Below are 18039 nucleotides of genomic sequence, written 5' to 3'. Positions count from 1 at the left end.
AATGATGGTAGATGATTTGGGTGATCACAGCTGGACGAAAGGGTGCAATAATACTGGCATCAGATGGGTGAAAATAAGGGATGCTGCTAAACACCTTGTAATGCACAGAACAACCTCTCACAACAAAGAATTATCTAGCCCAAAAATGTTAGTGCCAATGCTGAAAATCCCTGCTCTAGGAATTTAACTTCAAATATATTTTGAACACATGAAATAATTTCTGTAAATCACTTATTGTTGAAGGGTGGAAACTACTGGAAATGACACATACATAGAAGACGGTTTAAACTGGGGTACATCTGTACAACAATATGTATAGTATTACAAAATTTGGTTTAAAGACACTGGTTTCCTTATTATCCCTCTCACTCAGCATGCTACAGCCACAAGGCTTTGTACTTTGCTGTCCGGCTCCCTCATGCTCTCTTCCCTTGAGGAAATGCATGGCTGACTACCTCCCTCAGAGGCCCTCCTCAATAAACACCATTTTCCTTCCCAAGCTCACTGACCTTTTGCTACTCTTATTTTTTTGTACTCATATTTATCAGTATCTGGCATATATTTGTTCACTGTCTTCCTACACTAGAATGTAAGCTCCATGACAAGAGGGACTTCTATTTATTCACTGTATGGAACAGTGTCCTAGCACATAGTATATGATCAACAAATACTAGGAATGATTGAGTAAATACAGGAAATAACTATTATTTCGCCGTTTTATCCAGAGTTAGTAGGGCCATTAACCTTGACACATATAGTATTAAAGAGACTTCTTCATAGTTGTCATTCCTTTAACTTATATATTACTTACAGAGAAGTTCTTTTAGGCCAGTAACATATAATGACTTTGTTCCTCCTGTCCTCTCAGCCTTGAACACCTTCCCAAGCCAAAATGCAAATTCCCATTCAGGGATCCTCTAACATCTGGTTCAAAACTTCTGTGAAGCTTTCTTTGACCCATGACAGAAATATTATTTCCTCTGGGCTCAAAATGCATTTTGTCCACATCAATCACAGCAATTAACGGGTCCTATTATTACATATAACTACTTAATTCAAGTACATTTTCTGAGGTCTCCTTCAGATTAAAAAAAAAATCCTATGTATTCAGATTTTGCAATTAGAATTTATTTTGTATCAAGCGTCTGTTCTTCCTAAGACTTCTCACGTTTTTAGTGCACCTCCGAAGGGTGTCTACGTAGAAGATCTTGTCAAAACCACAGGTAAGTACTGACGACAACTCCCAAGATGCGCCAAAGGGGCTACGTGTGCAATTCGTGTTTTTCACTTTTCAGACTAATGGGTTAGAAAGAACTAAAGACAGAACAAGCTGAGAAAGGCTTTAAAAACGAATAAAAGGATTCCATCGAGAACGAACGTGGACCGAAATAAACGACTGCCCAGCAAATGGCTGGTATCCACCCGGCAATGTTTGACAATCAATGTGAATGCCGAGAGAATTCACCTTCCGCTTATTCAGCGCAGAAGACCTCCCGATAGATAACGCAAGCAATGCCCGTAAGAAAAACTCAAAAATATCAAAACAATTATTTTAGATGTGTTAGGAACGTAGGTCCGCGCCACTTCCCTCAACTTCTCTGAAGATTTCTTTTCCGAGCTTAGAAACACGGAAAGGCCACTGTATTTTCGTGAGGGGGAAAGGATGCTTTTCAATGGCCAGCTACCAAAAGCCTAACAGTGAAACGCTTTGGCGGGAAATAGGAATTTGTCAACACACTCCGTACCACGCACGTTATAATTGCCTGGAGATCCACAGAACACTTCCTGAGGAGATGCTTAACTTTAACAGATTCCATAATAAGTTTTGGTGGGTTTCGGGTCTCCTTAAAGAGACCACTGTTCCTACATGTTCACAGAAATTTAAACTGTTTTTCTCCCATAGGCTGACAGGGTTAGCTTCCAATTAAGAGTGCGAGCACATTTCCTTCCCTCTTGCTTAGGGTTAGTCCCGCCCGAGGATGCGTACCTCCCAAGTTTGCTCTACTTTTTCCTCAGAGCTGGGTCCCACGGCTCGTCACACCCTCAGGGTAGCCTGCAACCACTTCAAGAAAAACCCAAAACTCGGCTCTCGCCGCTAGCTCAGAAAGCAGTCTCGCGGCACTAAAGGGGACAGAGAACTCGCGAGAGCCGACAACCCGGCCGAGATCCCGCGCCATCAGGCAGGGCCGAGAGAAGAGGAAGTTGCACATAGACCCTCCCACTTCGGTCCAGTAAACCGCCTCGCGAGAACATTGAGCACTGCGGGCTCGGAAGAGCGTGCGGAAAGCAGAAGTGCAGCGTGTTGGACTCGTCGGCCGCCGTAGCCCCTGCTAGGACAGCCCGTGCGAGTCTGCTGGAGGAGGAAGAGAAAGGCTTAGAGAATCGGGTTACAAGATGGCGGAACTGTAGTAGTTACCGCGGCGGCGGCGGCGGCGGGAGAGCGAACGAGCTCTGGGGGGCAAAGGGAGGGAGGGTGGGTGTGTGCGGGGGTGAAGTAAGAGGTTACCGGGTCTCCGGGCGGAGAGGTCTCGGTGACTCTTGTTGCCCCTTCCCGCGGCTGAACCTTGGGAGCCATGGTGAACTCAGGCCTCTCTGGAGCCGCCGCCGCCGCTGCCGCCTCCGCCGCAACCGTCTCTCAAGAGTGAGGGGCGCGGACGACGTGAGCGAGGAGGCAGCGGCTGGAGCGGTGGGGACAGCAGCCACCATGTCGGATACGCGGCGGCGAGTGAAGGTCTATACCCTCAACGAAGACCGTCAATGGGACGACCGAGGCACCGGGCACGTCTCCTCTACTTACGTAGAGGAGCTCAAGGGGATGTCGCTGCTGGTTCGGGCTGAGTCCGACGGTAAGGTTATTGGAACATAGAATAGGGGACAGTCAGTGCCTCCGGTTTGGGCAAAGCCCTGGTGTTTAGGCCCTGGGCCGGGTACTGTTACTGCCACATCTTGGGACAGCGCATTGGTTTTGTGCCTGCACTTCTGTACGGTAAAAACAAACTACTTTGTCCGGATTTACCCTCAGTCAGACGCTGATGCTGTTCCCCCGCCTTCTATCCCTATTAAGGATTTGACCCCTTCCTCTCCAGTCTCGCCTCCTTTGAAAAGGGGCGAGTGAGAAGAGAGGAAGTAATGAGAAGACAGAGTAGTTATTTACTCGCCCTAGGGAGCTGACGACACCCCCCCCCCCAGTTAATTTTTGCTTTCTTACCCAATTACTTGTCTATTTCAAAAGTCTTAGTAAAACTTTACTTTCTCAGTGTTGTTGTTGTTGTTGTTGCTGTTGTTGTTTTTAACCCATTTTACTAACGAATCCCGTTCGCCCCAGTCGACAGGTGCTAGGGAAAACCAAAAGGCACCTTTTCCTGCAGTTATTGCAGACTGTTGCCACGATACATGCACGCACAAGCATATCTATGTCGGGGATCCCTCCAGGCTGCCTTTGTAGAGGTTGCCATGAAAAAGTGGATACTTTACAACCTAAACAAGTTAGGACACCAGAGCAGATTGTAAACGTTTATCCGTTGATTTTTTTTGTAGGAGTCATGTGAAGTATTTTTAAATTATAAAATGTAGAGTCGTAATTAAAACCATTCTCGGGGTGCCTGGGTGGCGCAGTCGGTTAAGCGTCCGACTTCAGCCAGGTCACGATCTTGCGGTCCGTGAGTTCGAGCCCCGCGTTGGGCTCTGGGCTGACGGCTCAGAGCCTGGAGCCTGTTTCTGATTCTATGTCTCCCTCTCTCTCTGCCCTTCCCCCGTTCATGCTCTGTCTCTCTCTGTCCCAAAAATAAATAAACGTTGAAAAAAAAAATTAAAAAAAAAAAATAAAACCATTCTCGTTGTAATCTGAACGCCTCGGTTTGACCAGCTGTGTCCAGATAGTAGAAAAATAACAATCTTAGATTTATTGTATTTTGAACTCTCGCACTCTCCCTATTATTTTAAATAGTTGTGGACGTTTATTTCTACATGAAGTGTCCTTCCTTTTGTTAAGGAGAAAAGGATAAATGCAGTTCTGTAATTTATGTACTAACTACTTAGATTCCTGTTGTCCTTTGTAATTTGTTTTATTTGTTAAAATGGAAAAGCAATAAAATAACTTTGTTAAAAAGAGTTTGGCTTCAAGTAGTCATTTAGATCTTAAAATTTTCATTTCAATAAAACTTGAATGGACATCTAGCCTCCTTACATTTTGGGTCTGAATGTTGATCCTAAGAGGATTTTTTTCCTTTAAGGGCATATGGGGATAAGATGGTGTGTTCTAAATTAAATATGAAGCCCAGACCTGGAGAGAAAAATGTGAATCATAATACATTTGATTGCTTCACATCTCTAGATAAGGGAAGAGAACAGAAGTTTTTGTTTTGTTTTGTTTTGTTTTTAATTTATATTCTGATACTTTAATCAGGTTTTATAAATTGAAACTTATAAATATTATTTTTTATCTTTCAGGATCACTACTCTTGGAATCAAAGATAAATCCAAACACTGCATATCAAAAACAACAGGCAAGTAGTTTATCTTTAATTTGAAAGACTTCATCTGTGATCAAGAAAGTATTAATGTTACAAAGATGGGAAAATTTTCCTGATAAGATAAAACATGTTTGGTAAACAGAGTTACACACTGTATTTCCCTGGTAGGTCAAAAGTTTGAAACAAAAGTGAAAGTTTTTGTACTGGCAGTAATTTATTACCTTTGAATTGAGCCAGTGTTAGTTTATGTTAGAATATAGTGTATTCATTAGTCTTATTTAACTACAGATAGCCAGGTATCTTTTATACCCTGTACACTAAGCCTTTTTATTCTCAATCACATTTAAAGAAAATGGCATATAAGAAAATTCAAAGGGACACTCTTTAAAGCGAGGAAAACCTGTTTGTGGTGTGAAATTTGATCGTTTGACTCCAGCAAAAGTAGAGTTTTTGAAGTAGAAGCATTTAAATCCTGTTCTTTAATTCTATATTTTTAATATAAAAAGTGGTGTGATACTTTATAAAAGTGTACATTGCCAGTCATGTAATGTTTTCTATTAATATTTATTGTCTTATTGGGAAGAGAAAAACCTGTGGTTTTTTTTTAGCGTGCCCAGGTATTTAATCTGGAATTGGCAGCAGTGCTTGAACCTTTTCTTTTGTGAATATTTGCATTTTTATTATTATATATTTCAAAACTGAAAAGTACAGAAAATACAATGTGTGTCTGTATAACCACCAAATTTAAAGTGTTAACATTATACCATATTTGTTTCAAATCTTTGTAATGTTCCACATTGTGGATAGAGTTAAAGTCCCCTTTGTACCCCCATCTCATTCTATCCATTCTCCTTCCTAACTGTAGGTAACCACTGTTCTGAAATTGATGTATTATTTCTGTACATGCTTATATACCTTTTCTGCATATGTATGTACTCACAAATAATATGTAGTCTTTTATGTGTTTTTAAACTTTATACAGTTGATCTCATACTCTTACATGTACTCTGGATTTTCATTTTTCATTCAACAGTTAATTTGAAGATTTGTTGATATTAACAATGTAGATCTAGTTTTTTGGGTTTTTTGTTTTTTTTTTTTAACTGTGTAGTATTCTATATTAGACATTTAGATTATTTCTAGGTGGGTGTGGGTGTGGTGTGGTGTGTAAAATGAATGTGGCAGAGAGTTTTCTAGGAAAAGATAAGTTACTTTAGGATTATATTCACACCATCAATACCTACTTTCTTCAAGGTCAGTGAAAATTTGGATGCCCAGAAATAAATACTTCACAGTTGGAGGAGTGACAACATGTCTGTTGCACAGCTCATTATTAGTAAAAATCTTACTGTTAAACTGTTGTTTTGCATGTGCAATATATTCTTAACCACATCTTTGAAATACTTAATTTTTCAATATTAATGTTTTTTTCTTACTGCTTAGAAAATATTATGTGTCTTTGTGATGGAGAACCAAACATTTGTCCTGTATTGAACACTTGAAAATGTTTCCTACAACTTGGATACTTAAGTAAATTTAATTTCTAAGTCAGCCAAGCAGATGATTGTCTTTGCACTGAATTTTACCAGATAGTTACCTTTCTTGTTTTGTACTTTTTTTTTTTTTTTTTTTTTTTTGCTGCTTTGCTTGTGGGCAAAGAAATTCCAATTTGTAATCTTTTTCCCTCCTATCTGTATGAATATAAAATATTCAGGAACTATGTTTTTAATGTGACTCCCTACAAATTAATTATAATGTGGATTCTTTTCAGATTGTGTATAAGATTCTTTAACTGTTGTTGCTGTTGAAAAGATCACATGTGATAGTGGTTTGTGTATAAAATAGTCCTCCAACACTAGTCCAGAAATACATGATGGTTCATTAGAAACTTTAAAACATATCTTTCTTTGTAGTAGTACTCTCCTAGAAAGCTAAAGTATTGGAGAAAAAAGTACTTATTTTAAAAAATTCATGCTGTTGGGAAAATGTTTTCCATAATTCATCACATTTAAATATATAACGTTAGGATTTTTAAGAACCTATTTCTAAGTGAATTACTTTTACTAAAGAACATTAAAGTATAAGAGAACACTGGCACTGACAGTAATATGGAAAAACTCTGTATCTAAAATTGAAAAATGTGTAAATAGTGTCACTTGTTTTATTTTCTTTATTTTTGTTTAAATTGAGTACACTTTTCTAATAGAATCAATGAGCAATTTAGGGATTGTTTTAAACTTAGTTTGTTGTACATAATGGTTTTTCATTTTCTCACCAAAACATTCATTTTGTACTTTTTGCCAGATTATACAAATTGAGATTTCCAAACACATAGATGTTTTTCTGTGTTCATTAGAATTATATTTTTTAATGTCATCATTTAAGTTATTCAATAAATTGGCCCAGAAAAGTATTCATTTCCAAAATTTATATGAAATATATTGATCAGTAGTGGGTTTTTAATTTTAAAAAGACTAGAGTGAATGACATGCTCATAGTTTATAGGACGTATTGCTACCGAATGCATTGGATAAATTCAAAGAAAATTATTTAACATTCTTTTTTTAACATTACACAGTTCTAAAATGAGCCAAGTTCTGATTTATGGGCTCAAAATAAGTTAGAATGAGTTGAGTTGAATGTGAAATGACCCCATATCAATAGGTCATCATTGATTCACAACACTTTCTTGATCACTGTAGGCAGTAGAACATGAAATAAAGTGCCTGATGATACATATGAAAACTTTAAGTTATTTAGAATCAGCCCTACTTTAAGTTATTTAGAATCAGCTTTTGACTAAATCAAAAGCAGAGTCATAGGGATGTGTACCCTTTTATATGTAATACCATTGAGTGTTAATTGGGTTTAGGAAAGAAGTGTAAGGAAGTCCCCATGGGTTTTTTGGGAGACAAGATAATAACAGGTGAAACATTTACCTTATGATAATAAAACAACTGATAAATGGTTTTAATCTAGTCCTTATTGAAAGCCCATGAAAGCATTCCACAGATAAGGCAGTTAAGGCCCAGAAAGGTCAAGTTTCTTGACTAAGATTATACAGCATGTATATGCCAACACAAAATTTATAAAAACAATTTATTCCACAGACTCAGGCAGTAGAAAATTAAAGAAGGAAGATTTGAGCTAGAATCATTAAGAAAAATTTTACTCTCCCTGGTCCTGTCTGCTGAAGGAAATGGTACACCTGACACAAAAGTTATTAAGCCTCTTTGCAGCAGAGGTTTCTTATTTTTACATTTGTTTAGCTAAACAGGAGCTATTATAGATTCTTGAGGAGGGGGTTTAACATGATGAAAGTGATACCGTGTTTGGGAAGCAAGTGTGGCAGTGTTGTGGATAATGAATTGGGGGTGGAAAGGGAAACAGCTTTGGAGTAGCAAGACTATTTACTATAATTCAGATGCAGAAAAAAATTAAAGTCTGTTGCAGTGTAGTAAATGGAATTAGAAAGAAGAAAAAGAGCTCTAGTATATTTCCAAGAAAGTGCTGGAAGATTTGGTGAATGATTAAATATGAAAGAAAAGGAATCAAGGGTCACTAGAAGTGTTTAGAGTCTTGGGGCCAGGAAAATGATGGTTCTCTCCAGGAACTGAGAAGTTGAGAAGAAAGGTTTACATTAATGATTTGGTTATTGGCTTGTTTATTTAAAAAAAAAAAAAAAAAGAAAAACAAAAAACTATTTTGGGTAGATAATATAGTCACATCGTTAAAAATTCAGAAAGTATTTGGTGAAGTCTCTCCCACCCTGGACTCCATCCATATGCTTTCCGTTGCTAGAGGCCACCAGTGTTACCAGTTTCTTGCATATCTTCCTAGAGGTCTTATGCATGTGTGAATGAGTAGGCATGCAATCACATATATATTTTCCCTTTTACTGGCATAATTGGTAGCATACTATATACTGTTTTATACCTTCTCTCCCCCCGACTTAGGCTTTGAAATGATGATAAGATAATTGTAAATGTCTTAAAATGAACAACTGAACTAGAGACAGTAAGAGTTGGTATGAAAGATTCTAATTTGAGAATCATTGCTACTTTTAGCTGTAAGAGGGGACCTCTTTCAAGGGAGTAGATAGAAATCAAGAAAAGAATAAAGCATAAGACCGAGCCTTGTTGAATTGTCCACATTTATTCATTCATCCAATTAATACTTGGTTGAGTGCTGCTTACCGGTTTGTAACTAACTAACTGGTTTAGATTTTTAAAGTGCATTTGAAAGTTTTTGAAAATTTTCAGCAGAGCAGTGACATGATCCAAACTAAAGCAAAAATGTGTGGAATTGAAGAGGTGCAATAACTGGTAGAGTAGCTGAGAGATTACAATATAATTCAAGCAAGAGATAATGTTGAATCAGGTTAGGGTAATGTCAGTGGAGATAGAAAGAGGTGGATGGGTTTGAGATACATATTGAAGATAGAATTGACAGGGTATGCTGCTGGGTTAGGTGTTTGGTAATTAGGAAGAAGATCTAGTTAAGAGGAAGAATACGCAATTGGAAGAGTAGAAAATCAGAAAAATGTGTTGTCTTGAAACCAAGGGAGAATAGAATTTTGGTAACAAAAGGAGGGTCAATGAATGGCTGTTCATATCCTGCAAGTGAAAGATTGAGACTATTTCTAGGTTGTAGTTAGACGAACATCTGTGCTAAAGGTAGAGGTGATAGGTCCCTGGGTGGCTCAGTTGGTTAAGCATCCAGCTTCGGCTCAGGTCATGATCTCAGTTAGTGGGTTTGAACCCCACATCAGACTCTGTGCTGACAGTTCTAAGAGCCTGGAGCCTGCTTCAGACCCTGTATCTCCCTCTCTTTCTGCCCTTTCACTCACACTCTCTTTCTCTCTTTCTCAAAAATAAACATTAAAAATTTTTTTTTAGAGTTAGAGGTGAGGGGCGCCTGGGTGACTCAGTTAAGCGTCCAACTTTGGCTCAGGTCATGATCTCACGGTCCGTGAGTTTGAACCCCGCGTTGGACTCTGTGCTGACAGCTCAGCTCCTGGCGCCTGCTTCAGATTCTGTGTCTTCCTCTCTCTGCCGCACCCCTGCTTGAACTGTGTCTCTTTCAAAAATGAAAAAACATTAAAAAAAGGTTTTTTTTAATGTAGAGGTGAAAATTGTCACAATGTATCTCTTAGTTGGCAAAATAAACCAATAAAATTAGGGATTTGGGGTTTTACCTGAGAGGCACTGTGGGGAATAGACTAACGTAAGGAGTATAGTATATAATGTAAGGGATATTTCTATAATATTGAATGCTGAGTTAAGATAATAGCATGAATGTGTAATGAATAGAGCCCACTCTGGCAATAGATCAGGAGCACAAGTGGAGGACATGAATTAATATGTTGGAAAGATTGGGCAGTCATGAGTACAGGTATATTCTAGGTGGTGGTTTGGAACGAGACTAAGGAACCCTTAGAAATCAGATGGAGAGGGATTTTATATAGAGGTTCGGACAGGTAACCTACATAAATATAATGCTGCAGGGCAAAAGGTTGGGAAGCAAGTTGTTAAGAACTTTGTGTTCTTTTAGAATTGTTCACGTTTTTTATGGGGCATAGTATCAAGGACATGAATACTTTTAAGGTATTTATTTCATTATTATAATTTTGAGCAGATTTTCTCTGAATCTTATCCTTTAAGTGGAGGTACTACCTTCATCATGTAATAGTTGTGAATTAATGTATAAAAAATGCTTCAGCATAGTACCTCACACATAAGCTCAATGAAAGACCTATAGTCATAATAATCTCATCATAATTCTCTTTTCCAATGAGGAAAGAAGAATCAAAGGGGTTAAATACTTTGCTGAAAGTCACAGAAATAGCGGACAGTGAAACTGTGAGTGATGCCCAGGTCCTAATTCTAGTCTGGGGTTATTCCCATTATATCCAAATAGATCACAGATTTTAGGAAGATTTTAGTACTGTTTTTTAGCAGCGTCATCATGTGTACCTTGGACTATATGTTATATATACGATAGTATAGTTTAAAAATCCATCTCAGAACAAGTTAGGGTCAACTACTGTTAGGAACTACTAGAGAGCTAGATGTTATGTTGCACTATATGTCTGGTTAATCTCACTCATTTTCAGACTTCTAAATTGATTTTAAATCTGCAAATTGAATTCTCCAAATCTGGTATTTCTATTCTCCTTTTTCTTAAAAAATAACGTTCCTTTTGAAAAACTTCAGCTCTGTGTATATTGAATTTTGTCATAGCTGTTGGGGCAAAGATAGGGTTAGTCTGACAAGCAATAGGATCTCAAATATTTCATTAGCAGAGTTTATTCATGTTAATGTACTGGGGAGGAAAACAAACCAATAATCCATTGGTTTGTTAGACTGTTTTAAATGTGTCACAAATGCCTTTGTGAATATAATGTAAAAACTGATAACCCTTTCCCTAGAAAAGATGTTAAGCACCAAGTTTTAGATAGAATTCTAAAGTGTCATTTAGGCCTTGGATTATTAAGAAATTTTGACTTAAACAATATTCACCTCAAGAATGTGTTAATATTTAAGATTGAAAATGAGCATTTCTCATAAAACAACATTGTGAAAATCTGATTCTGTAAATGCTGAATTGTCAAGCTTTCTAGCTCATGTCTTATTTCCATCTTGGCTTAGACATAATCACCTTTCTTATTTTTTTAAAGGACCAAACCAAGTATAACTGACTTTTTCTGTTCTCCCTGCAGGCTCATTTTAAATCTGATTTCCATAGGGACATAGTGGTGACTAAATGTTTCGTTGGTAGAGGAAAACTCTAAGCTTCTCTTGGTTTAAACAGGCATTAATAATGTCCCAAAGATATGTGTGCTACACACAAATGAGCAAAACTTAGAACACAAAGAGCACAGCGGTTGAAAACAGACGTTATTACAAAAATTGAACATGACTATTTGGATGTGGGAGACTTTTGGGATATGTGGAAAACTCTGCCATTTAACACTTTGTATTTTATTTTAACTAGTCTCATGCCATCCTTGTGCTCTCTCACCTAAGAGCTTTTACTATAATACTCAAAACAAGCAGTTCTAAGAAGTACTTCTTACGGTTATTTTTTGACTGAGATAGTAGGGTTCTGGGAGGGGAAGAAGGAAGGATGGGATTTGCTACTCACTTTGAGTAGATTTCATACAGCTAGAAGGTTCCTGCTGTGATAGCAGTTTCCCATCCTCTGTCAGCCAACCAGAGATACGCTTAGGCGCTTAGGTGATGTTTTCAAATTTGACTTATCAAAAGAATAACCTGAGGCCCTTCTTAAAAATAAGGATTCTTGGGATTCACCCAGACCTGTTCCCGAGGGAGAAGCATGGGAGTCTGAATTTTTAAGCATCTCTCAATGTCAGTCCTCTTTACACTGAAAAAGGATTCTGAATATAAATCCCATTTAGTTTCTGGGTTTTGCCTGGCTTGGGGAAGAAACAAACAAGAAAATGATAGTGAAGAAGGGGACTCAATTAATTACCTTAAATCAGACTTCATTGCTTACCTAGACTTTCTTTCAGAAGATAGATTGAAACCAAATTGGAAAGCGCCTTAGATACCTGGATAAAGGATTTTGGATTTTATCCTGTTGTACTAGTGATCTCCAAAATGAATGTACATTATAAAGTGTGGAAATTTAGACGAAACCTGTTTATATATTTTAATCAAAAAAAGAAACTAAGTTTTGCTAATATTTGATAAGTGGTCAGAAGTAAAAAATATATGTAGAGATACCTTTTAAGGGTAACACTTCCATGAAAAGTGTTCCGTAACTACTGTGAATTATAGTAGCCGGTATGCACAGATGTTTTTATTTACGAATTTAAACTGACGTGTAACCCTAACAAAATGAACACATGTCGTAAAAAGGGTTGAAAACAGTGATAGAAGTGCAAATTAACATGGTAATGGTAAAGCTAACATTTATACTCCTAGTTTAATCTGTGAGCCGGGTGACAATGCAGAAACAGTGGTAAATAAATCTCACAAGACGCTCCTCCCCCAAAATTCAGAATTATTAAAAGGGTGACATTAAATAGGAGCTTGTATCTACTGTCATTTGTGGGTTTACTGTGCTCTAGGTACATACTGGGTCTTAAAATGTTAACTAATAACGGTATGGAACCATAACCATTCAAACATTTAAAAATACTGCTTATTTTATCTTTATTTAAGGCATTTTATTTGTTTTACAGTATATTTTGTAAAGTATTGGTTTGCTGATATTGTATTTCTGAATATAATGCTTAAGTAATTTGAGAGACAAAAAAGTTTTGGAGATCATTGTTCATGAAGCTGTTTTGAGGAGAGCTGTAAGAAGTTGACTTGGGTTGAGGAAAGTACATGGAGCCTGAATGTGTGTCCTAGTGCTTTAACCAGAGGAGTTCTGTCTTTATCTTTTTCTACATAAAGATTCTTAGTAAAATTTTGTTTGTAAAAAGAGTTCTGCTGGATTTTTAAAAATATTTCAAAACCTCTTTTGTATATGGTGGGAGCCACAGAAGGTTTTTAAATGAAAGGAGTCACATGATGAAATGTTAGAATACCCGGTGGCAAATTTGACTTCCAGGAAGCATAGCTAGGCAGAAGCGAGAACCTTTCCAGCTGTTCTTCTTACCTGATCACACAACAAAAAACCTAAGGCCTGGGTTAGTTGAAGGATATTTTCACTTACAGATTAGAGCTATCAAAGTATTGAAGTGTTTTCATTCTGAAAACTTTGTAAATCTGCAGCTTACTTTGAGTTTTACATTTTTTTCATATCACATCATAATCAGAAGTATTAGGTGAATAATTCTTAATTATAAGGTATTTTTGTACATTATATACTTGAAAATTGGGATATAAACTCATGTATTTTTTCAATTTTGTATTTTCTAAAAGTTTTAGCCATATTAAACTTCGATTATTATATATCTTTTAAAAATTTGCATTTCATTTGAGTGTTGCATTATGATTTTTGTGTTTAAATTTGTCCATGTTTTAATTTAAACCCAAACTTTAGTTTTAATAAAGGGGTTGACAGCTTTTTTCCAAAAAGTGTAATTAACTTTTTGGTAGGTATACAATTAAGAACATTTGTAGAAAAACACCTAACCCTGGGGTTCTTAATTTTTCTACAACCTAAGCTGCTGAAATAGGTGCTAGACTTATTAACAATAAGAAACAACTTACTGGTAGGACTTAGAGTATCTTCATTTCATCATTGTTTTGAATTCCTTCATATCCTGAAGGCTTTTCCAGATTCAGGAGAGGGGGGCAAAAATAGAAAGGGTTAAACTAAATTGTTCTCAGCTATTAGTCAGTCTGCTTGCAACCAGTTGACAACCAGGTTAAAGGAAAAGATAAAGTTGTAGGTGGTTAGTGGGTGAAATAGCTGACTTTCTAGAAACCAAAGATGTAGATGATTAGAATGTCTACATTACAGTTTGGCCAAAAATGGCTAGACTTTCTGTTAAACATGATCTTAGTACATGAACCAGATTGCTAACCCGTTTTAATATTTTTTGTTTTAGAAAATTGCTCAATATCATTTTAGTACCAAAGCTATTCCATTGCCGGTATATTACTAAAGTTTCAAAGGATAACAAAATACAGTTACATGATGTCAATTGAGTATGCATTATTTGCACTTATCAGAGGGCATTTGTCATCGCTGTACTGTTTCCTGTCCTCTTGATTTCTGTTTATACTTCGTAGTTATTTCTTTTCTAGCTTTTCTAGTATGGTGATGTAGAAATCTTTGTTTTTAAACAGGATACGTTAATTGTTTGGTCAGAGGCTGAGAACTATGATCTGGCTCTAAGTTTTCAGGAAAAAGCTGGCTGTGACGAGATTTGGGAAAAAATTTGTCAGGTAAGGTTTTTTTGTTGTTGTTGTTGCTTTTTAATAATGTTTAACTTAAGTGTGCATTTTTTATTTTTTTTTCTTGTTACCTGAAGATATATATTAGAATGTGGAAAGAGGCGCCTGGGTGGCTCAGTTGGTAAGCCTCCAACTCTTGATTTAGGCTTGGGTCATGATATCATGGTTTGTGAGATTGAGCCCCATGTTGGGCTCTGCGCTGACAGAGCAAAGCCTACTTGGGATTCTGTCTCTGCCTCTCTCTCTGCCTTCCCCCCTTCCACACTATCCCTCTCTCTCTGTTTCTCAAAATAAATAAATAAACTTTTTTTTTTTTTAATTTTTTTTTCAACGTTTTTTATTTATTTTTGGGACAGAGAGACAGAGCATGAACGGGGGAGGGGCAGAGAGAGAGGGAGACACAGAATCGGAAACAGGCTCCAGGCTCTGAGCCATCAGCCCAGAGCCCGACGCAGGGCTCGAACTCACGGACCGCGAGATCGTGACCTGGCTGAAGTCGGACGCTTAACCGACTGCGCCACCCAGGCGCCCCATCAAAATAAATAAATAAACTTTTAAAAAAATGTGGAGAGAGAATGTTTTAGCACTTTAGATTTTTATAGTATATATTCATAATAAAAGGTCAGGATATTTTAAAAAACAAAAAAAAAGATTAATTATGTTCTAAATCCTTGAGGTTTTTCCTTAATATTTGGTCACCTGTTTGCCTAATGTTTATGAATACTGTGTGCCAGACACTAATCATCAGAAGTACTCATGACTTCTGGGGTGCCTGGATAGTTCAGTTGGTTAAGCATTCAACTCTTGATCTCTGGGTTGTGAGTTAAGCCCTGAGTTGGGCTTCCTGCTGGGCATGAAATTTACTTTAAAAATTTTTTAAAATGGGGCGCCTAGGTGGCTCAGGTCATGATCTCCCGATCTGTGGGTTGGAGCCCCACATTGGACTCTGTGCTGATGATACTTCAGAGCCTGGAGCATGCTTCAGATTCTGTTTCTCCTTCTTTCTGCCCTCCCTCCCCCCCACCCCCCACCTCCCACCCCCGCACTCTCTCTCTCTCAAAAATAAATAAAGATTAAAAGTATTTTTTAAAAATTAAGGCAACAAAAGTGTTCATGACTTCAGTTCTTAAAGAGCTTACAGTATAGCAGAATATAAGAGGTGATAACTCTCAGGTAACTGGAACTTATTTTAATTAAGTTTTTATTTTAGAAGTTTCATATTTGCAGAAAATATGAGTAGAAAATACAGAATTTCTATGTACTCCCCTCCCTAACACCTTCTCGCACACTTTCTCCTATTAGTAGTCTCTTATACTAGGATACAGTAGTCACAATTAATGAGCAAATATTCATACATTATTATTCATTATTGTTAGTCATACATTTATTAGCTAAAGGCCATACTGTATTCAGATTTCTGTTTTCTCTTCCAGGATCCCATTTAAGATACCACATTACATTTAATAATTATGTCTCCTTAAGCAAACTAGTCTCTAATATCTGGTAACTGGAATTTTAAGTTAATCATAACATTAATTTTAACTACTATTCTGTAAATGGAATCACTGTGTTTTAGTGGTTGCCTAGCATAATACTCTCTTACAGTGTTTTTTATCTATTGTCTTTTTCACTTCTATCACATTTTCATTCTAGTGATTCTGATCCCTGAAGGTCCTTAAGTTAGTTTATGCATCTGACCACAGTCATTTTTTTCCTTAGTTCTCCTAGGAACAGTGCCACACAGTGCAATAAAGTAGCCCAAGAAAGTATAATGTGAATCTTCCCATTCCATATAAAGCTTATTTGATGGATGGCTCTGGGTCACAAAGCTAAACTGGAAGTAGATGGTTTGTTTCTTTCCACCTCATATTTTACTATGTGTGTATCATGTATTACGGGAGCATTATTGGTATATGGTTTTAAATAGAATTTCCTTTGATGAATAGAGGAAAACACTGCTAAATATGTTTTTTGCTTTAATTTGTAAAATATACATAAGAATATAATCCAGATTGGTTTGCTATATTTTGCTGTCATGTTTTCCCATTTTTAAACCTATAGATGGTGATGATGAGAAGGTCCTAATATTTACCTTTTTTTTCTTGTGTGCGCTCCATAGATTGAGATTGAATTTTATGTTTACAAAGTTTTCTTTGAAGTGAAATGTAAGACCTAAAAATGACCTCTATTGCAGACTTAGACATATGCAGTCCACTAATATTTGCTGCTCTGTTCTAGATTCAATAAATTTGAATCCTGCAAGCACTCATCCACAAAATGGAGGAAAAAACTGATCCATAAAAATAATGAAAGCATAACAAAGGATATAAAACTTTCAAAATAAAAGGACAATATTACTTTTCTATAACATTTATAACACCGTTCAGAATATTAATAGTATATAAAAACTAACCTTTTTACTATAAATTCCTGAAAAGTGGTATTTTGTATTCTCCCTCCTCCAGTATACCAGCATGGCACCTGGCACATGTTATGTGTGTACTCCATACATATTTAAAGAATAAGTGAATAAAATAGAAGGTAAACATCTTCTTTAGAACTAGAATGTTGAATTACATTTCTTCTAGAACATAAATTTGTGTGGTAGATAATATTTTCCAGTGATCATCACATTAGGTTATGCATACTCCATTTCTCCCCTCCCCTCACCTCAGAATGTACTGTGTAATATATGTTTCTGGATATACGTGTATTCTTAAAGACTTTGTACATTTGTCCTAGAAATTTTTGCTGAAATTTATTTCTTACTGTTTTCACTCAGGCAGTTCAGGAGGTCTCTCGACCAGGCAGGTTCACTAATTCACTAGAAAGACTCACAGAACTCCACAAAGCTGTTACATTCATCATTACAGTTTATTACAACAAAGTGATACAGATTAAAATTACCAGTAGGGGGGCGCCTGGCTGGCGCAGTCGGTTAAGCGTCCGACTTCAGCCAGGTCACGATCTCGCGGTCCGTGAGTTCGAGCCCCGTGTCGGGCTCTGGGCTGATGGCTCAGAGACTGGAGCCTGTTTCCGATTCTGTGTCTCCCTCTCTCTCTGCCCCTCCCCCGTTCATGCTCTGTCTCTCTCTGTCCCAAAAATAAAAATAAACGTTGGAAAAAAAAATTAAAAAAAAAAATTACCAGTAGGAAAAGGCACGTAGGGCGGGGTCTAGGCATGAACTTCCAGTTTTCTTTTTTAGGATACTTAGGCAGACAGCACTTTCTTCTCCCTGCACTGATGTGTGGCAACCTGCACATAGTATCGCTGACCAGAACAGCTTGCCTAAACCTTTGTGTCCAGCATTTTTATTGGGTGTTATTCCTATAAGCAGGCTGACTGCCCTGTGGCAGACTTTAGTTTCCAGCACCTCCAGAGGTTGATCTGATACTACGTGGCCCAAGACTTCCTCTATAAACCACCTAGTTACCCACACAGAGCATATCTGGCATAGCCCAAGGCTCCCAGGTACACATCAAACAGGATATTCAGAGTGCTTAGAGATTACCTCTTAGGAGCTAGGCAAGGGCCAGATCCCTTTAGGCAAGACTAATCCTTGATTGCAAAGGACACCCCTTGGTCCATTGCCAAGACTCTCACAACAAAATGATCATATTTCTCTAAATGTCTGTATTTAGTATAGCATTTATATGACAGAGCAACTATCAGTATGAATATGCCTAGTA

At 37.2% G+C, this 18039-nt stretch overlaps 1 protein-coding gene across 5 annotated transcripts in view; it reads left to right on the top strand.

Annotated features, from left to right (window-relative positions):
- Positions 1-2197: 2197 nt before the first annotated feature.
- Positions 2198-18039, top strand: part of PPP4R3B (protein phosphatase 4 regulatory subunit 3B) — a 66996-nt gene continuing 51154 nt past the window's right edge. For 3 of the 5 annotated variants that reach the window (XM_043603416.1, XM_043603414.1, XM_043603413.1), the window contains exons 1-3: positions 2260-2846; positions 4450-4505; positions 14243-14341. In XM_043603416.1, the coding sequence (XP_043459351.1) occupies positions 2705-2846; positions 4450-4505; positions 14243-14341 (297 nt within the window). In that variant the 5' untranslated portion in view covers positions 2260-2704. Of the gene's footprint in view, positions 2847-4449; positions 4506-14242; positions 14342-18039 lie in introns of all 5 variants that reach the window. The other 2 variants (XM_043603412.1, XM_043603415.1) reach the window with 2 other exon arrangements.

The sequence above is a fragment of the Prionailurus bengalensis genome, chromosome A3, assembly GCF_016509475.1.
Source record: "Prionailurus bengalensis isolate Pbe53 chromosome A3, Fcat_Pben_1.1_paternal_pri, whole genome shotgun sequence".
Classification (NCBI taxonomy): domain Eukaryota; kingdom Metazoa; phylum Chordata; class Mammalia; order Carnivora; family Felidae; genus Prionailurus; species Prionailurus bengalensis.
The sequence above is the reverse complement of the archived record's forward strand: the minus strand, read 5'-3'. Positions and strand labels throughout refer to the sequence as shown.